Source organism: Bombina bombina, chromosome 2 (genome assembly GCF_027579735.1).
Source record: "Bombina bombina isolate aBomBom1 chromosome 2, aBomBom1.pri, whole genome shotgun sequence".
Classification (NCBI taxonomy): Eukaryota; Metazoa; Chordata; class Amphibia; order Anura; family Bombinatoridae; genus Bombina; species Bombina bombina.
The window spans coordinates 1,247,636,196-1,247,657,644 of NC_069500.1; the positions used below are offsets into that span (position 1 = coordinate 1,247,636,196).

Consider the following 21,449-nt stretch of genomic DNA (forward strand, 5'->3'; position numbering starts at 1 on the left):
CAGTGGAAGCTCAGCCAGTGAGCAACCAGTCCTTAAGGACCAGATGTAAAAAGGCATGTGCATACTATTAGCTTCAAAATAAACAGGTTTAACAATTGTTTAAATAGTGCTTTTTCATATGATAGAAATTGTTAGTTTTCAATCCCCAATATGTTTGTTTACTAAAATTAAGGATTCTGTTTAGAATCAGCGGTAGTAACTTTATAAAACAAAGCTGTTTTGCATGTCAGTTCTGCAATAAGTGCTTTTACAGTCAATCCGCGTCTGTATCGGGGAACAAAGCAGTGCTGTCACCAGCCGGCATCTGAGTCTGCTTGTTGCGGTAGGGAGACAGTATGCTCCATAACGCCCTCTGTGCAGTAGCTGTGATCTCCCTACAGCAATCAGCAAATTGCAGAGCAGCTTCTTATTGGCTGCATCCGCCTTTCTGGAGGTAAAAGGAGACCTGCATAAGGCAGTGAGTACAACACAGTGAAACATGTTATTGCATCTCTTACATTTGTGTGTGTGTGTGTATATTTATATAGTGTTTGTTGGAGCCCCTAGTACTCAGCACAGTACCTCTAAGGGCTAGATTGATCAAGCTCCTACGGCAGCAAGTTCTCACAAGAACTTGCTGACCGTGATTTATCAATCAGCGGTCACCAGACCGCTTCTTCCCTAAACTCTTCGCCACCTCTAAACTGGCGAAATTCAATCTCCTCGGTCGAGTCCGACCGAGGAGATTGACAGCTCCTGCCCGCGCGTGATTGGCTGTACACGGGCAGGGGGCAGGATTGCACGCGAGCGCAAAATTGCGCTCGTGTGTAATGCCAAATACATGCAGGTAATTTCGCCCCGCCACAGGCGAGCTGAGGCGTATAGGGGCGCGTATATGCGCCCCTATACGCCTCAGCTATAATAAATCTAGCCCTAAGGACAAGCTCAGTGAGCACAAGGAATTGACAACTAAGGAACTGTGGGGCACTTTGCATAAGTGTAAGAACAGGGACACATTTTAACCTCTTCTTTTTTTTTTTTTTTTTTTTTTTCTTCAGTACCAGGACCAAATCCTTCTGGAGATGTTGGAATCGGCATTACTATGATCATGATGGCTTGGTTGGTGATTGGGTTTACTTTATATCTCTTAAGACCTAGGAGTCTCAGAGGGAACTCAGCTTCTGGAAAGCCCAGCAGTCCTCACAATGTGCGTATTAATACTTTTTCTTATTTTAGTTACAATGTTTAGTAATGTACATTTATATTGCAGACTACAATGAAGAGACCTAATGATTTAATTTGCTTTTTCTTTCCTAAGATATGGTGAGTCCACAGAATCATCAATTACTAGTGGGAATATCACTCCTGGCCAGCAGGAGGAGACCTCCAGTCATTCTCTTTGCCTGCAGTGCAAGGAGGAGGTGAAGTTTTGTTGTTATTTTTGAAGGTTTCTATCTTTTCTGCTTGGTCTCAGCCCTCTCAGTTTTGCAGTGTGATTCGCCTTATCTTTCATGCAGTTAAGGCGGTTATTTGTACTAGTTAGGTTTTCTTCCTATGTGGTTTCGGATAAATTAATCAGAAAATTGTTATTCCTTCTCTTTCTTCTCATAAGGAACATTTGTTGCACAACTTTTATGTTGTGCATGCTTTTATTTTCTATCTACAGGCGACTAAGGATTGTTGCCAGTTTGCTGTTTGTTTCTCTGGGAAACATAAATGTCAGAGTGCTTCAGCTACTTTGCTTTCTCTTTGGTTGAGTAGTATAATGCGTTTGGTTTATGAGACTGCTGGACAGCAGCCTCCTGAGAGAATTTTAGCTCATTTCACTAGGGCTGTCCCTTCTTCCTGGGCTTTCAAGAAGGAAGTTTCTGTAGAACAGATTTGCAAGGCTGCAACTTGGTCCTCTCTGCATACTTTCTTTCATGTAATTAGCAAGAGTCCATGAGCTAGTGACGTATGGGATATACATTCCTACCAGGAGGGGCAAAGTTTCCCAAACCTCAAAATGCCTATAAATACACCCCTCACCACACCCACAAATCAGTTTTACAAACTTTGCCTCCTATGGAGGTGGTGAAGTAAGTTTGTGCTAGATTCTACGTTGATATGCGCTCCGCAGCAGGTTGGAGCCCGGTTTTCCTCTCAGCGTGCAGTGAATGTCAGAGGGATGTGAAGAGAGTATTGCCTATTTGAACTCAATGATCTCCTTCTACGGGGTCTATTTCATGGGTTCTCTGTTATCGGTCGTAGAGATTCATCTCTTACCTCCCTTTTCAGATCGACGATATACTCTTATATTTATACCATTACCTCTGCTGATTTTCGTTTCAGTACTGGTTTGGCTTTCTACAACGGATGAGTGTCCTGGGGTAAGTAAGTCTTATTTTCTGTGACACTCTAAAGCTATGGTTGGGCACTTTTTTATAAAGTTCTAAATATATGTATTCAAACATTTATTTGCCTTGACTCAGGATGTTCAACATTTCCTTATTTCAGACAGTCAGTTTCATATTTGGGATAATGCATTTGAATATATCATTTTTATCTTACCTTAAAATTTGACTTTTTCCCTGTGGGCTGTTAGGCTCGCGGGGGCTGAAAATGCTTCATTTTATTGCGTCATTCTTGGCGCGGACTTTCTTGGCGCAAATTTTTTTTTCTATTTCCGGCGTCATACGTGTTGCCAGAAGTTGCGTCATTTTTTACGTTTATTCAGGCAAAAATGTCGGCGTTCCGGATGTGGCGTCATTTTTGGCGCTAATAGCATTTAGGCGCCAAATAATGTGGGCGTCAATTTTGTCTCCACTTTATGTCTCATTTGTTGCTTCTGGTTGCTAGAAGCTTGTTCACTGGCATTTTTTCCCATTCCTGAAACTGTCATTTAAGGAATTTGATCAATTTTGCTTTATATGTTGTTTTTTCTATTACATATTGCAAGATGTCCCACGTTGCAACTGAGTCAGAAGATACTACTGGAAAATCGCTGCCTGGTGCTGGAACTTCCAAAGCTAAGTATATCTGCTGTAAACTTTTGGTAGTTGTTCCTCCAGCTGTTGTTTGTATTAAATGTCATGACAAACTTGTTAATGCAGAAAATATTTCCTTTAGTAAAGTACCATTACCTGTTGCAGTTCCATCAACATCTAATGTTCAGAGTGTTCCTGATAACATAAGAGATTTTGTTTCTGAATCCATTAAGAAGGCTATGTCTGTTATTCCTCCTTCTGGTAAACATAAAAAGTCTTTTAAAACTTCTCTTTATACAGATGAATTTTTAAATGAACATCATCATTCTGATTCTAATGATTCTTCTGATACAGAGGATTCTGTCTCAGAGGTTGATGCTGATAAATCGTCATATTTATTTAAAATGGAATTTATCCGTTCTTTACTTAAAGAAGTCCTAATTGCATTAGAAATTGAGGATTCTGGTCCTCTTGATACTAAATCTAAACGTTTAGACAAGGTCTTTAGATCTCCTGTGGTTATTCCAGAAGTTTTTCCTGTTCCTGGTGCTATTTCTGAAGTAATTTCCAGAGAATGGAATAATTTGGGTAATTCATTTACTCCTTCTAAACGTTTTAAGCAATTATATCCTGTACCGTCCGACAGATTAGAGTTTTGGGACAAAATCCCTAAAGTTGATGGGGCTATTTCTACCCTTGCTAAACGTACTACTATTCCTACGGCAGATGGTACTTCCTTTAAGGATCCTTTAGATAGGAAAATTGAATCCTTTCTAAGAAAAGCTTATCTGTGTTCAGGTAATCTTCTTAGACCTGCTATATCATTGGCTGATGTTGCTGCAGCTTCAACTTTTTGGTTGGAAACTTTAGCGCAACAAGTAACAGATCATGATTCTCATAATATTATTATTCTTCTTCAACATGCTAATAATTTTATCTGTGATGCCATTTTTGATATTATCAGAGTTGATGTCAGGTTTATGTCTCTAGCTATTTTAGCTAGAAGAGCTTTATGGCTTAAAACTTGGAATGCTGATATGTCTTCTAAATCGACTCTACTTTCCCTTTCTTTCCAGGGTAATAAATTATTTGGTTCTCAGTTGGATTCTATTATCTCAACTGTTACTGGTGGGAAAGGAACTTTTTTACCACAGGATAAAAAATCTAAGGGTAAAAACAGGGCTAATAATCGTTTTCGTTCCTTTCGTTTCAACAAAGAACAAAAGCCTGATCCTTCATCCTCAGGAGCAGTTTCAGTTTTGAAACCATCTCCAGTCTGGAATAAATCCAAGCCTTCTAGAAAAGCAAAGCCAGCTTCTAAGTCCACATGAAGGTGCGGCCCTCATTCCAGCTCAGCTGGTAGGGGGCAGATTACGTTTTTTCAAAGAAATTTGGATCAATTCAGTTCACAATCTTTGGATTCAGAACATTGTTTCAGAAGGGTAGAGAATTGGTTTCAAGATAAGACCTCCTGCAAAGAGATTTTTTCTTTCCCGTGTCCCAGTAAACCCAGTGAAAGCTCAAGCATTTCTGAAATGTGTTTCAGATCTAGAGTTGGCTGGAGTAATTATGCCAGTTCCAGTTTTGGAACAGGGGCTGGGATTTTATTCGAATCTCTTCATTGTACCCAAGAATGAGAATTCCTTCAGACCAGTTCTGGATCTAAAAATATTGAATCGTTATGTAAGGATACCAACATTCAAAATGGTAACTGTAAGGACTGTCTTGCCTTTTGTTCAGCAAGGGCATTATATGTCTACAATAGATTTACAGGATGCATATCTGCATATTCCGATTCATCCAGCTCACTATCAGTTCCTGAGATTCTCTTTCCTGGACAAGCATTACCAGTTTGTGGCTCTGCCGTTTGGCCTAGCTACAGCCCCAAGAATTTTTACAAAGGTTCTCGGTGCCCTTCTGTCTGTAATCAGAGAACAGGGTATTGTGGTATTTCCTTATTTGGACGATATCTTGGTACTTGCTCAGTCTTCACATTTAGCAGAATCTCATACGAATCGACTTGTGTTGTTTCTTCAAGATCATGGTTGGAGGATCAATTCACTAAAAAGTTCATTGATTCCTCAGACAAGGGTAACCTTTTTAGGTTTCCAGATAGATTCAGTGTAAGGAGGGACTCACAGTCCTCTGGCTATGAAAGAAGTATCTCGAATTCTAGTTTGGGCGGAATCCAGCTCCTGTCTAATCTCTGCGGTTCATATCCCAGGTATAGACAATTGGGAAGCGGATTATCTCAGTCGCCAAACGTTGCATCCGGGCGAATGGTCTCTTCACCCAGAGGTATTTCTTCAGATTGTTCAAATGTGGGAACTCCCAGAAATAGATCTGATGGCTTCTCATCTAAACAAACTTCCCAGGTATCTGTCCAGATCCCGGGATCCTCAGGCGGAGGCAGTGGATGCATTATCACTTCCTTGGAAGTATTATCCTGCCTATATCTTTCCGCCTCTAGTTCTTCTTCCAAGAGTAATCTCCAAGATTCTGAAGGAATGCTCGTTTGTTCTGCTGGTAGCTCCAGCATGGCCTCACAGGTTTTGGTATGCGGATCTTGTCCGGATGGCCTCTTGCCAGCCGTGGACTCTTCCGTTAAGACCAGACCTTCTGTCGCAAGGTCCTTTCTTCCATCAGGATCTCAAATCCTTAAATTTGAAGGTATGGAGATTGAACGCTTGATTCTTGGTCAAAGAGGTTTCTCTGACTCTGTGATTAATACTATGTTACAGGCTCGTAAATCTGTATCTAGAGATATATTATAGAGTCTGGAAGACTTATATTTCTTGGTGTCTTTCTCATCATTTTTCCTGGCATTCTTTTAGAATTCCGAGAATTTTACAGTTTCTTCAGGATGGTTTAGATAAAGGTTTGTCCGCAAGTTCCTTGAAAGGACAAATCTCTGCTCTTTCTGTTCTTTTTCACAGAAAGATTGCTAATCTTTCTGATATTCATTGTTTTGTACAAGCTTTGGTTCGTATAAAACCTGTCATTAAGTCTATTTCTCCTCCTTGGAGTTTGAATTTGGTTCTGAGGGCTCTTCAAGCTCCTCCTTTTGAACCCATGCATTCATTGGACATTAAATTACTTTCTTGGAAAGTTTTGTTCCTTTTGGCCATCTCTTCTGCCAGAAGAGTCTCTGAATTATCTTCTCTTTCTTGTGAGTCTCCTTTTTTGATTTTTCATCAGGATAAGGCGGTGTTGCGAACTTCTTTTGAATTTTTACCTAAGGTTGTGAATTCCAACAACATTAGTAGAGAAATTGTGGTTCCTTCATTATGTCCTAATCCTAAGAATTCTAAGGAGAAATCGTTGCATTCTTTGGATGTTGTTAGAGCTTTGAAATATTATGTTGAGGCTACTAAGTCTTTCCGAAAGACTTCTAGTCTATTTGTCATCTTTTCCGGTTCTAGAAAAGGTCAGAAAGCTTCTGCCATTTCTTTGGCATCTTGGTTGAAATCCTTAATTCACCATGCTTATGTCGAGTCGGGTAAAACTCCGCCTCAAAAGATTACAGCTCATTCTACTAGGTCAGTTTCTACTTCCTGGGCGTTTAGGAATGAGGCTTCGGTTGATCAGATTTGCAAAGCAGCAACTTGGTCCTCTTTGTATACTTTTACTAAATTCTACCATTTTGATGTGTTTTCTTCTTCTGAAGCAGTTTTTGGTAGAAAAGTACTTCAGGCAGCGGTTTCAGTTTGAATCTTCTGCTTATGTTTTCATTAAACTTTATTTTGGGTGTGGACAGGGCCTTCTTTAATACTGACTGGACCCTGGGCAAACATTTTCTTGCCCCCCCCCCCCACCATGCAATTTCGCTCTCCACCCCAACATCCCAAAAAACAACTAAATCAATTTATTTTATATATTTTTTTAAATCATTAGCCCAGCAGTGGATCATCCACTGCTGGGCTAATCATTAAAAAAGAAATTGCAATATGTGAAACTGGACCTAAGCAGTACTAATAACTAGTAAATAAATATATAAATTCCTCCACTCTGGATTAATTTAATATGCTTTTGAATGTGATTCTGGTGTGAGGTTAGCTGGTTAAAGAGATTTAGGGCAGCCAACAGGAGCAAAGCAAGGTAAAGACTGAGGTGGAAGCATAGAGGTGCAGACAGATATAAGTTTACTGACTGGAACAGTAGAACTACTATGGGAAGCTGTAAAATCTGAAACAGAGAGAAATAAAAACTATAAAAATAAACCTTACCTTAATGTGTGAAGTATCAGCATGACACTATACATCAACCACAGCAGCACATGTCACTACTTTGCTAGGAACAAGTTCCCTCTCATCCTGCACTAGACAATGCTGCATGGGGGAGGGGCATGTGTACACTCACTTATTCTTCCCACTGACACCTTTCTACAAAGCACTGTTTTCCTTACAAACTTCAGTTAGTTGATCTTAGAGCCACAGCAGAAAGAGCAGGGCTAAGGGGACCAGCAGACTGGATGCTGTCTGCCCAAGGCTGCATGGATACAGACGAGTCACACAGCCTCAAGACTAAAGAGAGCAGTGTGTGCAGCTGCACAGATGCTCAAATCCTCACGTGCCTGCCACTCCAGCTTTCTGCTGCATGCGCCTATAGTGAGCCCTACCCAGAAACAATCCCCACCACCAGAGCAGTTATCTGGTAACAGTGGTAACCCCAGCAGGACCTTTTCTGATGCAGTTGGATTGACTGGATGCCTAGTTAGGGCTTAGCATCCAGTGCTGCACAGTGTACATCTAAAACAGCACATGGCACTAGCTTGGAATGTCACATGACATCGGCACGGTCTGGCACAGTTTCTCACAAATAAATATAAGCAGAGAACTTTTGACTGTGACAATATTAGGGCTGACTGTGTGTATGTCCCATGTCACATGATATCAGCAGTCTGGCATGAACTAAAAAAAAAATTTTTTTATTTTTTTTTTTAGGACTCTTGGGCCCCTCAACAAAGACTGGGCCCAGGGCAACTGCCCCTTTTGCCCTGTGTTAAAGACGGTCCTGGGTGTGGATTATTTTCAGCAGGAATTGGCTGTCTTTATTTTATCCCTCCCTCTCTAGTGACTCTTGCGTGGAAAGATCCACATCTTGGGTAGTCATTATCCCATACGTCACTAGCTCATGGACTCTTGCTAATTACATGAAAGAAAACATAATTTATGTAAGAACTTACCTGATAAATTCATTTCTTTCATATTAGCAAGAGTCCATGAGGCCCACCCTTTTTGGTGGTTATGATTTTTTTGTATAAAGCACAACTATTCCAATTCCTTATTTTATATGCTTTCGCACTTTTTTTATCACCCCACTTCTTGGCTATTCGTTAAACTGATTTGTGGGTGTCGTGAGGGGTGTATTTATAGGCATTTTGAGGTTTGGGAAACTTTGCCCCTCCTGGTAGGAATGTATATCCCATACGTCACTAACTCATGGACTCTTGCTAATATGAAAGAAATGAATTTATCAGGTAAGTTCTTACATAAATTATGTTTTTTCCAAATTTGATATTTTTGTCTCAGCTAAGGCTTCTTTTGGGAGAAAGGTTCTTCATGCAGTGGTGCCTTCTGTTTAGCTTACCTGTCTTGTCCCTCCCTAATCATCTGTGTCCTCTAGCTTGGGTATTGGTTCCCACTTGTAATTGATGATTCCGTGGACTCACCATATCTTAGGAAAGAAAACATAATTTATGCTTACCTGATAAATGTATTTCTTTCCGGATATGGTGAGTCCACAGCCCACCCTTTATTTTAAGACATTTATTTTTATCTAAAACCTCAGGCACCTCTACACCTTTGTGTTATCTTCTTTTTATATTTTCCCTTCAGCTGAATGACTGTAGGTTATGGGTAAGGGAAGTGACATATATAGCAGCTTTGCTGTGGTGCTCTTTGCCTCCTCCTGCTGGCCAAGAGTGATATTCCCACTAGTAATTGATGATTCCGTGGACTCACCACATCCGGAAACAAATACATTTATCAGGTAAGCATAAATTATGCTTTTTTTGTCACATTTGACCTTTTATTAGCTTCATGGTTAGTGAAAAGGATATGAAACCCAAACTGTTTCCTTTATGATTCAGATAGAGCATGCACATTTAAACAACTTTCTGATTTACTTCTACTATCAATTTTTCTTCATTCTCTTGGTATCTTTTGTTGAAAGCAGGGATGTATGCTTAGGAGCCGGCCTATTTCTGGAGTACTAAAGGGCTGTAGCAAAAAAAGGTATCCATTTGCAAGAGCACTAGATTGCAGCACAATTTCCTACCTAGATAGCTCTTCAACACAGAATACCATAGTAAATTTGATAATAGAGGTAAATCACAGTTCTGTGCAAGAGAGTACAATCCTATATAAGGGGTAATGTCTAGAATTTTTATTTTGGAGGGGAGAAGAATGGTAACTAAACAATGGGAACCGGTCTATCTTTTTATAATCTATCAATGCCCCAGGTTTTTATTCAAGGGATATGAAACCTAAACATTTTATTTTGTGATTTAGAAAGACCATACCATTAAAAAATAAATTCAATTTTACTTCCTTTGCTGCCAGTAACACAAAAAGAGCAATTATTAAAAGGATCATAATACAGCTATACCTTACTTTACAGCGCTTCGCTAATACAGCGCTTTGTGGAACTGAAGTTCAACCTCCAAGGATTTTGAAACTGTGCTGTAATCTTTGTGATATTGCGAGAAAAGTGACTGGCACCATTGTGTTATGCTTAGTTCACTCTGTTTACAGCATCACAGTGCAATCTGTTTCTCAGTGTTATAGTCTGGCAAATTTTACTACAGTAATTGTCACTATTTTACAGGTACAGTATTTATTGAATACTGTGCTAGTGTTAAACTAAACTTAGCACTATTGCACCCCTTATAAATGCTAGTTCAAACATGTTTGGCAAGTGAAAAGAAAGCTAAAACTTTAAGGCGGTTTTCACTTTACAGCGGGGCTCCGGTCCCTAACCCGCTGTATGAGCGGGGTATACCTGTAGATGAAAAATTACATTCTCTAATTTTTTTAGAGCATGGAATTTTAAGACTATCGACCCTACACTACTGTGTGTTTTACCTCCACACTGCAGTTCCTAAGCGTAATTGCTGCTGATCCAATCAGCTGTGCTAGTCGTATGACTCACATGTGAACTAGCTACTTATTGTTTTAGCTGCGGGTTCCACTCGGGACAAGCGGTGCTCCGTGGGTCCCAAGCTTCTCCTATAAAGGGGTTAAACACACAGTAATGTAGGGTCGTGTTAAAATGAGATGCTCTAACGAATTAGAGAATGTAATTGTTTGACTATTATGGCCCTTTTAATAATGTGACATCAATCCAAATATAATGTCACCCCTCTTGCATTGCCAACAGCACGCATAGCTGCCTTTAACACACACAAAATTTCTCCAATTAAGAGTTTTTTAGTGCTTTAGACTTGGAGCTATAGAATATAAATACATATGAGAAAATACAGAAGAGGGTACACAATATAGTATTACAATATTTGCAAGACAAAATATAATGATAAAGAGGGTCCCAAGACTCCCAACATAAAGTTCACGACAGGCTTCACAAGTTTAACCTTGCTACACGTCACTAATTGGGCCAGTAGAGATTATCAGATAGGAAACTGCAAAACAATGGACCTTTTGCTAAAAAAACAGTGGCTATTTGTGTACTCCTCAAAATAAGGCAAGTGGAGTGTGTGTTTGGCTGTTGGAAAACAATTTCAGCTAACAAGGTGTTAAAGGGACAATCTAGTCGAAATTAAACTTTCACGATTCAGATAGGGCATGCAATTTAAAACAAGTTTCCAATTTAGTTTTTTTTTTCTCAACCTCATTATTATAAGGCTGGAGGAAAGGAAATTTAATCTCTAGCAACGTAGACGTTTTTTCACTGTAAGATCAATCAAATTGTGGAACTCATTACCTAAGGAGGTAGTAAAGGCCAATACCTTAGATACTTTTAAAAATGGTTTAGATACATTTCTGGCTAGAAACAGAATTCAGGGATATTACTGCTTGTGTTAATTGGGTCACATTTTTAATTAGATTCATATATTGTAAGTATATTGATTTGTATAGGTTGAACTTGATTGACTTCTGTCTATTTTCAGCCTCATCTACTATGTTACTTTTATCACCAAGTTTATTAATCAGAAAAAAATGTAAAAACAAGGTAGCTGTCTCTCTTAAATATGTCTGTGCAAGAATTATCCTTAGATTTTTGGTTTATAAAGGGATAATGTGTACAACACTGTGTCTAACATTCCATTTGAACATTAAGCAATTATTTTTTCCTGATTTACAAGATGTACAATATATTAAAGCAACACTTTGCCACACAGACGGAGACAGGTTTATTGTAAATGTTGATTGGTGAATGATTGTATAGGAAATGGCATTGGAATTAAGATGGTAAGCTTCTTATTGAGTTTTTATGTAGTATTTCAAGCTTGGAAACTGGTGAAATGTCTAAGAGCAAAGCATAGTGATAAATGGGACAAGAGCAGCATGTAAGAAGTCCTGTATAAGTGAGTGAGAGGGTGTGATGCAGGGATGGGTGGAAGAGGAGTTTTAGAGATTAGGTGTTACGTTGTAGTGGGCTTCAAGGATTACAATATGGAATGTGATCCTAGAGTCTATTGGGGGTTTGTGAAGGCACTGGTATTGCGTAGCTCTGGAGGATGAGTATTAGGTGAGGAGGATACATTTAGCAAGAGCATTTAAACATGCTAAAGTAGGAATAATGTTTGGAGAATAAACCAGATAGGAAAAAGATGCAATAAACAATTATATGGATATGACACATGAGTGGATCAGAAATGTTGTTGGCTTTTGTATGAGAACAAGACACATTTTTGCAATATTCCACAGGTAGCAGCAGAAAAGTTTGCTATGTGAGGGAATGTCTGGGGTGATGGATAGAGTAGAATCAACTATAACTTCATCAGCAGATGTTGGTTGATATAGTGTTAAGATGAGGGATAAAGAAAAGCTTGCTCTATGACATATTCGTTTGGAGCTGGAGGGAAGCCATCTAAGATTAGGTTATTGAGCATGAGTGATGTGATTCAGTCTTGGAGACTCCTATTGGAGCAATACAGTTTTACAATTATTATTAGTTCATTATATAATTATTCAAGTCAAATCTAATTTTTGTTTCATAATTCTATTTACAGAATCAAGGTCATGATCCTCCAAGTCCTCCAGTAGACTAGAACCTCTTGGATCTTTTAAACCTCTACAACTTTGCAAGACCAAATATAACCCTTGACGACCAGGCTACTCTCAAATTGATCATTTATGTTCTTGTATATTTATGCAGGTCGAACAGATCATAGCTTCAAAAATCCTAAATCTTGATATTTCCAAATGTAAATTCAGTTCTGGAATCTGCATTCTCATCTTGATTCTATGTTTTTCTTTTTTCTTTGAGGGGCAATTACCTTCTTGTCGGATAGCCAGTCTAAATTCATACATTCAAAAGATTGTACACAGGATATATAATGTGTATTTAGTTAGCCTTATACTGCTTTTGTTAGTTGGCCTTATAAATGTATGGTTTACATAACAAGTTATGTTACATATTTTATATTTCTGTCTGTTTACGTGGTGCCCATGCTGAAATAGGATATTTATTACTCCACACTCATTTCTTCTAAAATTTTTGCATACCATGTTGCATCTCTAAGCAATAAAAGCATGTCAAAAGCAATCTGTTGGAACTTCTAAAAGAAATGTGATACTATTTCGGGAATGTTTATTTTTTTTTTTTTATGTTGTGTACTGTTTAAGTTGTATAGATAATAAAATAGCACGTCAAGTTACTTCAGGTTACATGGGGCATATTAACTTGTCTACCTTGTTTACTCGTTTATTAAAATAAACTGTACCCACAACAAAACAATAATGTGCAAAAGAGATATATAAATTAGGGATAATATACAAGTTCAGTAGTATATTTAAAAAAAAAAGTTAATTGAAACAGTCCTCTAAATTTAAATGAATTATGGTCTATCATAAAGCTGGCAATTGTTGTGGGGGTTTTTTTCCCCTGTGAAGCTAAAGAAATGTTTACACTGGTGACAATATAATCACTTAATTCGTTAACCATCTTACACATGTGCAACATACTTCCTGAGAACCGACGCTTTCATCTGTGAAGCAAAATAATCCCTGTTCTCAATAATACATGGGGTTATTTAACAAAACCTTTGATTCCTGGGGAAAATCTGTTTTGCAATATTTTCATTAGTGAATATACACATCAGTCTTCATCTACCCCACACACACAATGGCCTCTATTTATCAAAGGTCTTGCGGATACGCTCTCCGAATTTAACATTGCACCAGCAGCTCACAAGAGCCGTACATAGCTTGATAAATATGGGCCAATATATATATTTAATTTAAGTAAAGGCAAAACCAATCAAAATGTCCAGTTGCTACTTATTTTATTGATATTTTTTTTTTCTTCCATGTAAATCTTCTACAAAATGTTTGAATTCTGTAAGAAAATAAATACAATATAGAGACAACAATATGTTAATTCTGTTAGGAGTATTTACATGACTAACTGGATAGGTTCCCAGCGGTGGTGCGGCGCCCGGGAACAATATTGGAACAGAGCGATCAGCTCCATATTTACCTAAACATGTTATATTTTTACAGTAGGAATTACTTCAGAAAGTAGAAACGTGAGTGGGGGGGCCATGGATAGGTTTCCAGCGGTGGTTGCGGCACCGGGGAAGGTATTGGAACAGATAGCTCTGTTCCAATATCATTCCTAGGCGCCGCAACCGCCGCTGGGAACCTATCCATGTCTCCCCCCCACACAGATCGCTCTGTACCAATATAATTCCCGGAACCTATACCTTCCCTCCCCGTGTGGTACCTTCCAACTGGGCGCTGGAATTTAGGACGCTAAACTACACGTTTACCGTTATTTTTTTTATCAATAGTCACTTTCAGACAGATCTGCGAGATTCCTGTGTCTCACCATCTTCCATTGAAACCTAGTACTCACAGCAAAAACCAACAAGAAAATAAACCGTGCATTGAAGATTATCAGGTGCAATGAGAGAGCAGTTAGTAGTGCTTAGGGAATTATGTATTTAATCCATTGGCATTTCAGTTAAGCTAATTACATTCTTGTCTTTCTTGCTTCTTTAGTTTAATCAAAGGCTTTATTGAAAAAGGAGGTAAATAAAGGCATTTATCTCATTTTCATCTTACCACCTTCTCTGCTAATAGACAACCGTGGCTGCTGACTGTTACTACAAAATAATGGAGCAACCAGAGTCAGTAAAGGAAAATGTTCCTATTGTTATAAAATCTAATGACGTTTTATTCTTCGTAATCTATGCTCTTAATTTTTTTACCTACAGTTCACTTTCAAAGAAAATGAAAGAGACACTCAGAACATCACAACCCTGTGTGCTATTGGGTGTGACGGTACATTAGTGATGTCACTGAGGATGACATTTTTCTTACAAATTCAAGTCTTACCAGTTTGAAACATAGCTTAAGAATGTCATGGGATAGACGTAGGTCGGGCCTAACTACTTGTCAGTAAAAAAAAATGTAGAGAATTGGCTATCTTTGTTTTGATAGGAACACTTTTCTAGCCATCTACCATACGTTCTGTTCATATTGTTTTGAGTATGTCTTTCACACTAAGAACATGACCTCTTGTTCTGGCATTCTTGTTGTTTCTACACTTTTATTCATTCTTATTTGAAAACTGTTTAATATACATACTTGTAGTGAAACATTAGGGTTATAGTATTAAAGCTGTTTAAACTAACCTTTTAATCAATATTTTAGTTATGTTCTGCCTGTAGAACTGTAAACAATAAAGCTGGATATACCTTAAAATTATCGTTTTTCTTTTGTATTGAAACGAATAGTATTCATCATTCTGCAGATTAGCCATATTGATGATAATAATAGTAACTATACTGTACTTAGCTGAAAAACAGAAATGTATTCATATTTAGTATGTTGATTAGTAGACAAATGTATACTAATTGATAATTAAAATGATAAAAAAAATGCATATTTTAAACAAAAAAATATATACAGTATATATATATATATATATATATGATTCACCTTTAAAATGTACAATCAGTTTGGCTTCTTGTTTTAGGGATATGTTTGGGACAGTACAATGTAAATAATGTGCCATTATATATACCTACCCCAGTAATGGGTTTTAACTGATATCCCACTGCAGAATTATTTCATAGCCTTCCAATCATCTCGCACATCTGCAGCTATTTTTACTTATTAGACTTTGCTGGTATGGGCGATCAGAAGCATACTGCTCCCACTATTGGCAAACCCACACATGCTGAACTCAGTAGCAGAGGTGTCACATCTGATTAGCAAATACCATCCAATCATTCTGAGAAGAAAAAATAGCTGTGACACTTCTACTTTAGATAAAATAAATATGTTATTAAAGAAACTAATTCTGGAGTCGGCTGTTGGTTAAAACTATATATATATATATATATATATATATATATATGCTTTATTAAACCCTCCCTTCATCAAGTTAATAGAAATATAGACTGCAGCTTCTGTTAATAATATCTATAATTTCATATCATTCTTTAAACATTTGGTTGAAGTCAAATTTATGCTAGAAAATGATGCCAAGTGAAAGCCAGTAAATGTGCCACTACCCAGTATCAGAATCAAAACAAAAAAGCCTGAACCATTGTGCCACAAATTAGTAATTCTTCCATTTGCTTACCCTTTGATGCTTTTAGCATTTTTTAGACTCTACTTAACCATAATATCCCACTCACAACCAAATGTATCACATCATGATAAATATTTAAGCCATTCTCCTCTTTCATTGCACCTTTTTTCTTTCCTGATTAACAATAACTTAAAGGGACAGTCTAGGTCAAAATAAACTTTAATGATTCAGATAGGGCATGTAATTTTTAACAATTTTCCAATTTACTTTTATCACCAATTTTGCTTTGTTCTCTTGGTATTCTTAGTTGAAAGCTTAAACTAGGAGGTTAATATGCTGATTTCTTAGAACTGAAGGCCACCTCTTTTCATAATGTATTTTAACAGTTTTTCACCACTAGAGGGTGTTAGTTCATATAGATAACACTGTGCTCGTGCACATGAAGTTATCTGGGAGCAGGCACTGATTGGCTAAACTGCAAGTCTGTCAAAAGAACTGAAATAAAGGGGCAGTTTGCAGAGGCTTAGATACAAGATAATCACAGAGGTTAAAAGTATATTAATATAACTGTGTTGGTTATGGAAAACTGGGGAATTGGGTAATAAAGGGATTATCTGTCTTTTAAAACAATAAAAATTCTGGTGTAGACTGTCCCTTTAAAGCCCCACAGCCATATTTAATGTTTGCCAGTTATATTATGTTAAAGTGAATGTAAATTTTGATGCTTAAGTGCCCGCTTTCTAAAAATTTGATTAAAAACAGGAGCACTTTAATTCATCAAAATTTACATTTCACTCCTGTGAACAACTTACCTTTTAAACTTGACAGCAGCTCCAGCTTCCTCCGGTCATCGCAAGCCATTTCTGTTGTCAGAAATGATGGATAGGCCATCCTCCAATCACAGCTCCCCCCCCCCCCCCCGGGGGAATCAGTGTCTGATTCAAAGCCGTGATTGGAGGAAGCCTGATTTCTCATTTTAGACCCTGGAAAAGGCTTTGCGACGGGTGGAGGAAGCTGGAGCTGCTGTCAAGATAAAAAGGTAAGTTTTTTTTTTCACAACAGGAGTGAAATGTACATTTTGATGAATTAAAGTGCCCCTGTTTTTAATCGAATTTTTAAAAACCAGGCACTTTAGCATCAAAATTTACATTCACTTTAAGCAGAAAAGCTGTGTCATCTGTGTGTTTTAAAGTACAATTTTTCATAATGTTTTTGTTGCTGCTGTTTTTCCTCTTGTGTTGTCTTCAAAGCCATTCTCTTATTTTAACCCTTTGAGGTGTTAGTTGGTGAAGCTGGGCAGAGACGCCTTGACAGAAATGGTTCTTATACACAGATTAGCAATGTTACTGGCTTTTTGACAGCTGTATCCTGCACTTTGGATAAATAAACGTCATACAGAGTGGAAACGTTACATTCTGCTATTTTATTTGCACAGTTTAAAATAGTTTTATATAAAAAAAATCCCTTAAGGATAATATAGATGCATGCAGCCGCTGCAAAAATGGAAAAATGCCTCATACATGTGAACCTGCAGTAACTGATACAGCTGTCAAAAAAGCTGGAAGCATCACTGATCTGTGAAAGTGCACTACTTCTGTTACAATGTGAAGTTTCACCAACTGGCACCTGTAAGGGGTTCAAATAATGGCTTTGAAGTAAGCTACAGGCACAGGAGGATTGAGTGCTACTTTGGTTGTACCCAGAAGTATAAACTACCCGCAAGGTCTAGTTAGCCTACAGTGCACTTAGAGAAAAAGCTACTTCTCAAAAATGTTTCAGAACACGTCTAGTGCTGTGTATAGTTTATTCTGTTTTATTGTTCTTTAAAATTAAATTTATTACATCACTGAGTCTCTTTGAATAAACTGCTTAATCAAATACGTAGTGTATATGAAACCCAGTGGTCAATATATTGCTGTCCCTAGGTCATGCTGTTTTACACCTGGTAGGATGTACTGAGACTTTTTTTAATCAGTTTATTTTGCTTGTAGAACATGGGATCATAGAACCTTTGAAAAATTGAGCACATGCCAGCCCGGTAGGTTTTTTGAATGCCCCTTGTTCGTAGTTAACTAAATACTGTTATCTAGAAAATTGTTAGCCCATTCATGGAATAATTTAACCATTTATTTGCCTGTCTGAGCTTTCTTCTATCCTGTGCACAATAAAATGAAGCTATAATTACATGAAACTCAAAGAAAATAGAAACAACTAAAGTTAAAATATTTTGTTTAAGGAAGTTGTCCCCCTAATTCAGAGAATTCATTTAAAGAAATAGTAAACACCTTGTAATTAGAGGATCATTCTGCGGTTTTACAATAAAGTAACTTATTAGGTGAGTGTGATCAATAGCCAAACCCCATTTACCACTTGCAGTATTTGGACGATCCAATACAAAATTGTTACTGGAGTAAACCAAACTTGCCGCTGTCAATTTGTTAGCAAAACGCACATTGTTTTTGCATTCTTATCTCCACTGAGGCAGATATGTGGCATGGTTAGGCTGATGAAGTCTGTAGTGTGCTTGTCTAATTCTCAGAACTGGAAAACCCTTCAATAAGCTTACAGGAAATGAAAGCAAAATATAGTATAAAACTTTTTTTTTTACTTCACATAATTAAACATTTTATATTAATATCTCAAAGTGTTTGACCTTTAAATTGTAATCTAGTTTTAACTGCCCCATAAGCCATTTATGTAATAAAAATATCTAGGTTTACAGTCAAGACCATTGCAAAGTAGTTAGATTCTTTTGGAATTGGTGGTGATACTGGAACTATTATTGTAACTTTTGTTTAGTGGATTATTTAAAATAAATATTTTTAACTGCTTAATGCCATTAGGATGTTCCAGGGGGGGGGGGGGGGGGGCTAGCAATGTAGGAAGTCCGCCAAGATCCGATCCCAGCCTTGGAAATCACTTGATTGCAACAACTATTGTGTGATTTAATTTTTCAAGTGAGTGTTTACATCGGAATTGTGCTCTGATGTTAAATAATTGTCCCTGGCATGAAGGGGTTAAAATTAAATAGTTCATGTTAACATGGCTTTGGATATAATATACATACTAAATAAATATTAAATGTTCAAATATTTCACTAACTAATATTGAAAATGGCAAGTATTTTTTTTTCTTCTTCAAATACACACAAATTGCAAATATATGCACATTATTTACAAAATGAAGAACTAATCAGTAATTTAAAGTCAAATCCTCCAGGATTTAGAGTAAACATTTTGTAAAAAAAAAAGTGTAACATGTTTAACACTGGTTTTGAGCAGCCATAATTCAATAGGGGATATTTGCTGCTTATTGAAAAGTTACATTTTTTTTTTACATTAAATAGAAATGCAGCCACAGTCCGAAATGAGTTTTGCACATTTTTAATATAGAACTAGAATTGTGGTTATGTGATAGCTGCAGTGTTACTGATAGGGGTGGCAGTTGTTATGGGATCGGTTGGGAATAGCTGCAACAGTAATTTACAATCTTGCTCTTTGTGTAGGAAGAAAAAAAAATATCTAAATAAGAACCATGATATAGATATGTTTTAGCATTTTACATTATTAAAAATAAAATTAAAGATATGTAGTGAAGATGAGTTTACATGGGTCTGTCACTCGACAATTCTGGTTATTTTATGACTTACTGGATGCACCAGATGAGTTACTTAAAGGGACAATCAAGTCTAAAAAAACTTTCATGATTTAAATATTGAATGTTATTTTAAACAACTTTCCAATTTACTATTATCACAAATTTTTCTTTGTTCTCTTCATATTCTTAGTTGAAAGCTAATTCTAGGAGGTTCATATGCTAGTTTCTTAGACTTTGAAGACTGCCTCTAAGCTGAATGCATTTTGATCACTAGAGGGCATTAGTTCATGTGTTTCATATAGATAAAATTGAGCTCACGCACGTGAAGTTACCCTGGAGTCAGCACTGATTGGCTAAAGTGCAAGTCTGTCAAAAGAACTGAAATAAGGGGGCAGTTTGCAAAGGCTTAGATACAAGGTAATCACAGAGGTAAAAAGTGTATTTCTAGAACAGTGTTGGTTATGCAAAACTGGGGAATGGGTAATAAAGGGATTATCTGTCTTTTTAAACAACAAAAAATCTGATGTTGACTGTCCCTTTAAGTCCATTCTCCGTGCTTGAAATCAGTGCTAGCTGTTGAGGCTTTTCATTGGCTGTCAAGATCAAACCTTTTAGACAATTTCAAAAGAGAAAATTGTATGAATTGCGTGAATACCTTACACAATGCAATACACGGTGAAGCGCTAGCAATATGGTTTATTAGTTATTTCATACGGTTATATATTTTTCTTTGCACTTCATTGACCACTTACCAAGAAATCATAGAATTATTGGTCATTTTGTTTAATATTTGTGGTCTCATATATATCTTAACAATGCTTACGTTTAAATGATGTTGCATATATAAATAAGAAAATACAGAATAAAACTGATTGTTTAGCAAACATGATGATAGGAAATATTATAATTATTAAATTACCTTCTATAATAACTCTCCTTAGGTTGCTTTGGGATTCCACAATAATAAAACCCAAATGAATGCCACGTTATGCTACAGATATGGCTCCGCTCCCCAGCACATGCACTTTTCTTTCCTGATTTTTTCTGATTTTGTTTTCAAATTATTCACTGTAATTCCCCATAAATGGTTTACTCAATAAATTAAGTAGTTTGTAGCTATGTCAGAATATACATGTTTCTATGATTTTAACAAATTAAGGTATGTAATGATTGGGTAAAATATGTTTGATTGTACAATTTGGCTAACCAATGATATATGGTAAAGGGCTTGTACTATGCACTTTTTATTGACTTAATAAATGATTATTATACATGCGTATGTGTGTGTGTGTGTGATTTCTTTTATTTGGCATATGTCTCAGGAAAAGACACAATGGCCCAATTCTCTAAAGCTCCATGCTCCAGTGAGATTATCAAAGAAAGCTCCTGAGTACTCAAAATTCCCACGGTTTTAGAAAGGCAAATTGGCGGAGGGAGCGCGCGATATTAGTGCTGTATATGGGAAGGAGGGAGTGGTAATAAAGAATATGTGTTGGGAAAGGGATCTGGGAGAGGTATTGAGTGGGGGCAGCTAGACTACAGAAAAATTGGGTATTTTTTATTTCATAAAAAAAAAAAGACACATTTTGACTAAACTGGGTACTGGCAGACAGCTGCCAGTACCCAAGATGGCGGCAAATAGGGGGGATGGTTAGAGAGCTGTTTGCGGGGGATCAGGGAGGTTGGGGGCTAAGGGGGGGATCTAACACTGCATAATAAATAAATATATATAGCCTTTTATTTTAGTACTGGCAAACTGACAGTACTTAAGATGGTGGTGACAATTGTTAGGTGGGGGAGAGAGGAGAGCTGTTTGAGGGGGGTCAGGGAGGGATCAGGGGGTGGGAGGCTGATCTCTACACTAAATCTAAAACTAACCCTACAAGCTACCTAATTAACCCCTTAACTGATGGGCATAATACAAATGTGGTGCGCCTTCTAATTACCAAAAAGTAATGCCAAAGTCATAAATGTCTGCTATTTCTGAACAAAGGGGATCCTAGAGAAACATTTACAACCATTTGTGCCATAATTGCACAAGCTGTTTGTAAATAATTTCCATGAGAAACCTAAAGTTTGTGAAAAAGTCTGTGAAAACGTTAACAATTTTTTTTTATTTGATTGCATTTGGCGGTGAATGGTGCCATGAAATATACCAAAATGGGCCTAAATCAATACTTT

The 21,449-nt window shown here is 37.2% G+C and overlaps 1 protein-coding gene across 1 annotated transcript in view; it reads left to right on the forward strand.

The window, feature by feature from the left end:
- Positions 1–20,547, forward strand: part of SMIM14 (small integral membrane protein 14) — a 285,054-nt gene extending 264,507 nt beyond the window's left edge. Inside the window, exons 4-5 of the mRNA XM_053704044.1 lie at positions 1,038–1,186; positions 12,139–20,547. Of these exons, the coding sequence (XP_053560019.1) occupies positions 1,038–1,186; positions 12,139–12,177 (188 nt within the window). The 3' untranslated portion in view covers positions 12,178–20,547. The remainder of the gene's footprint in view (positions 1–1,037; positions 1,187–12,138) is intronic.
- Positions 20,548–21,449: the final 902 nt, after the last annotated feature.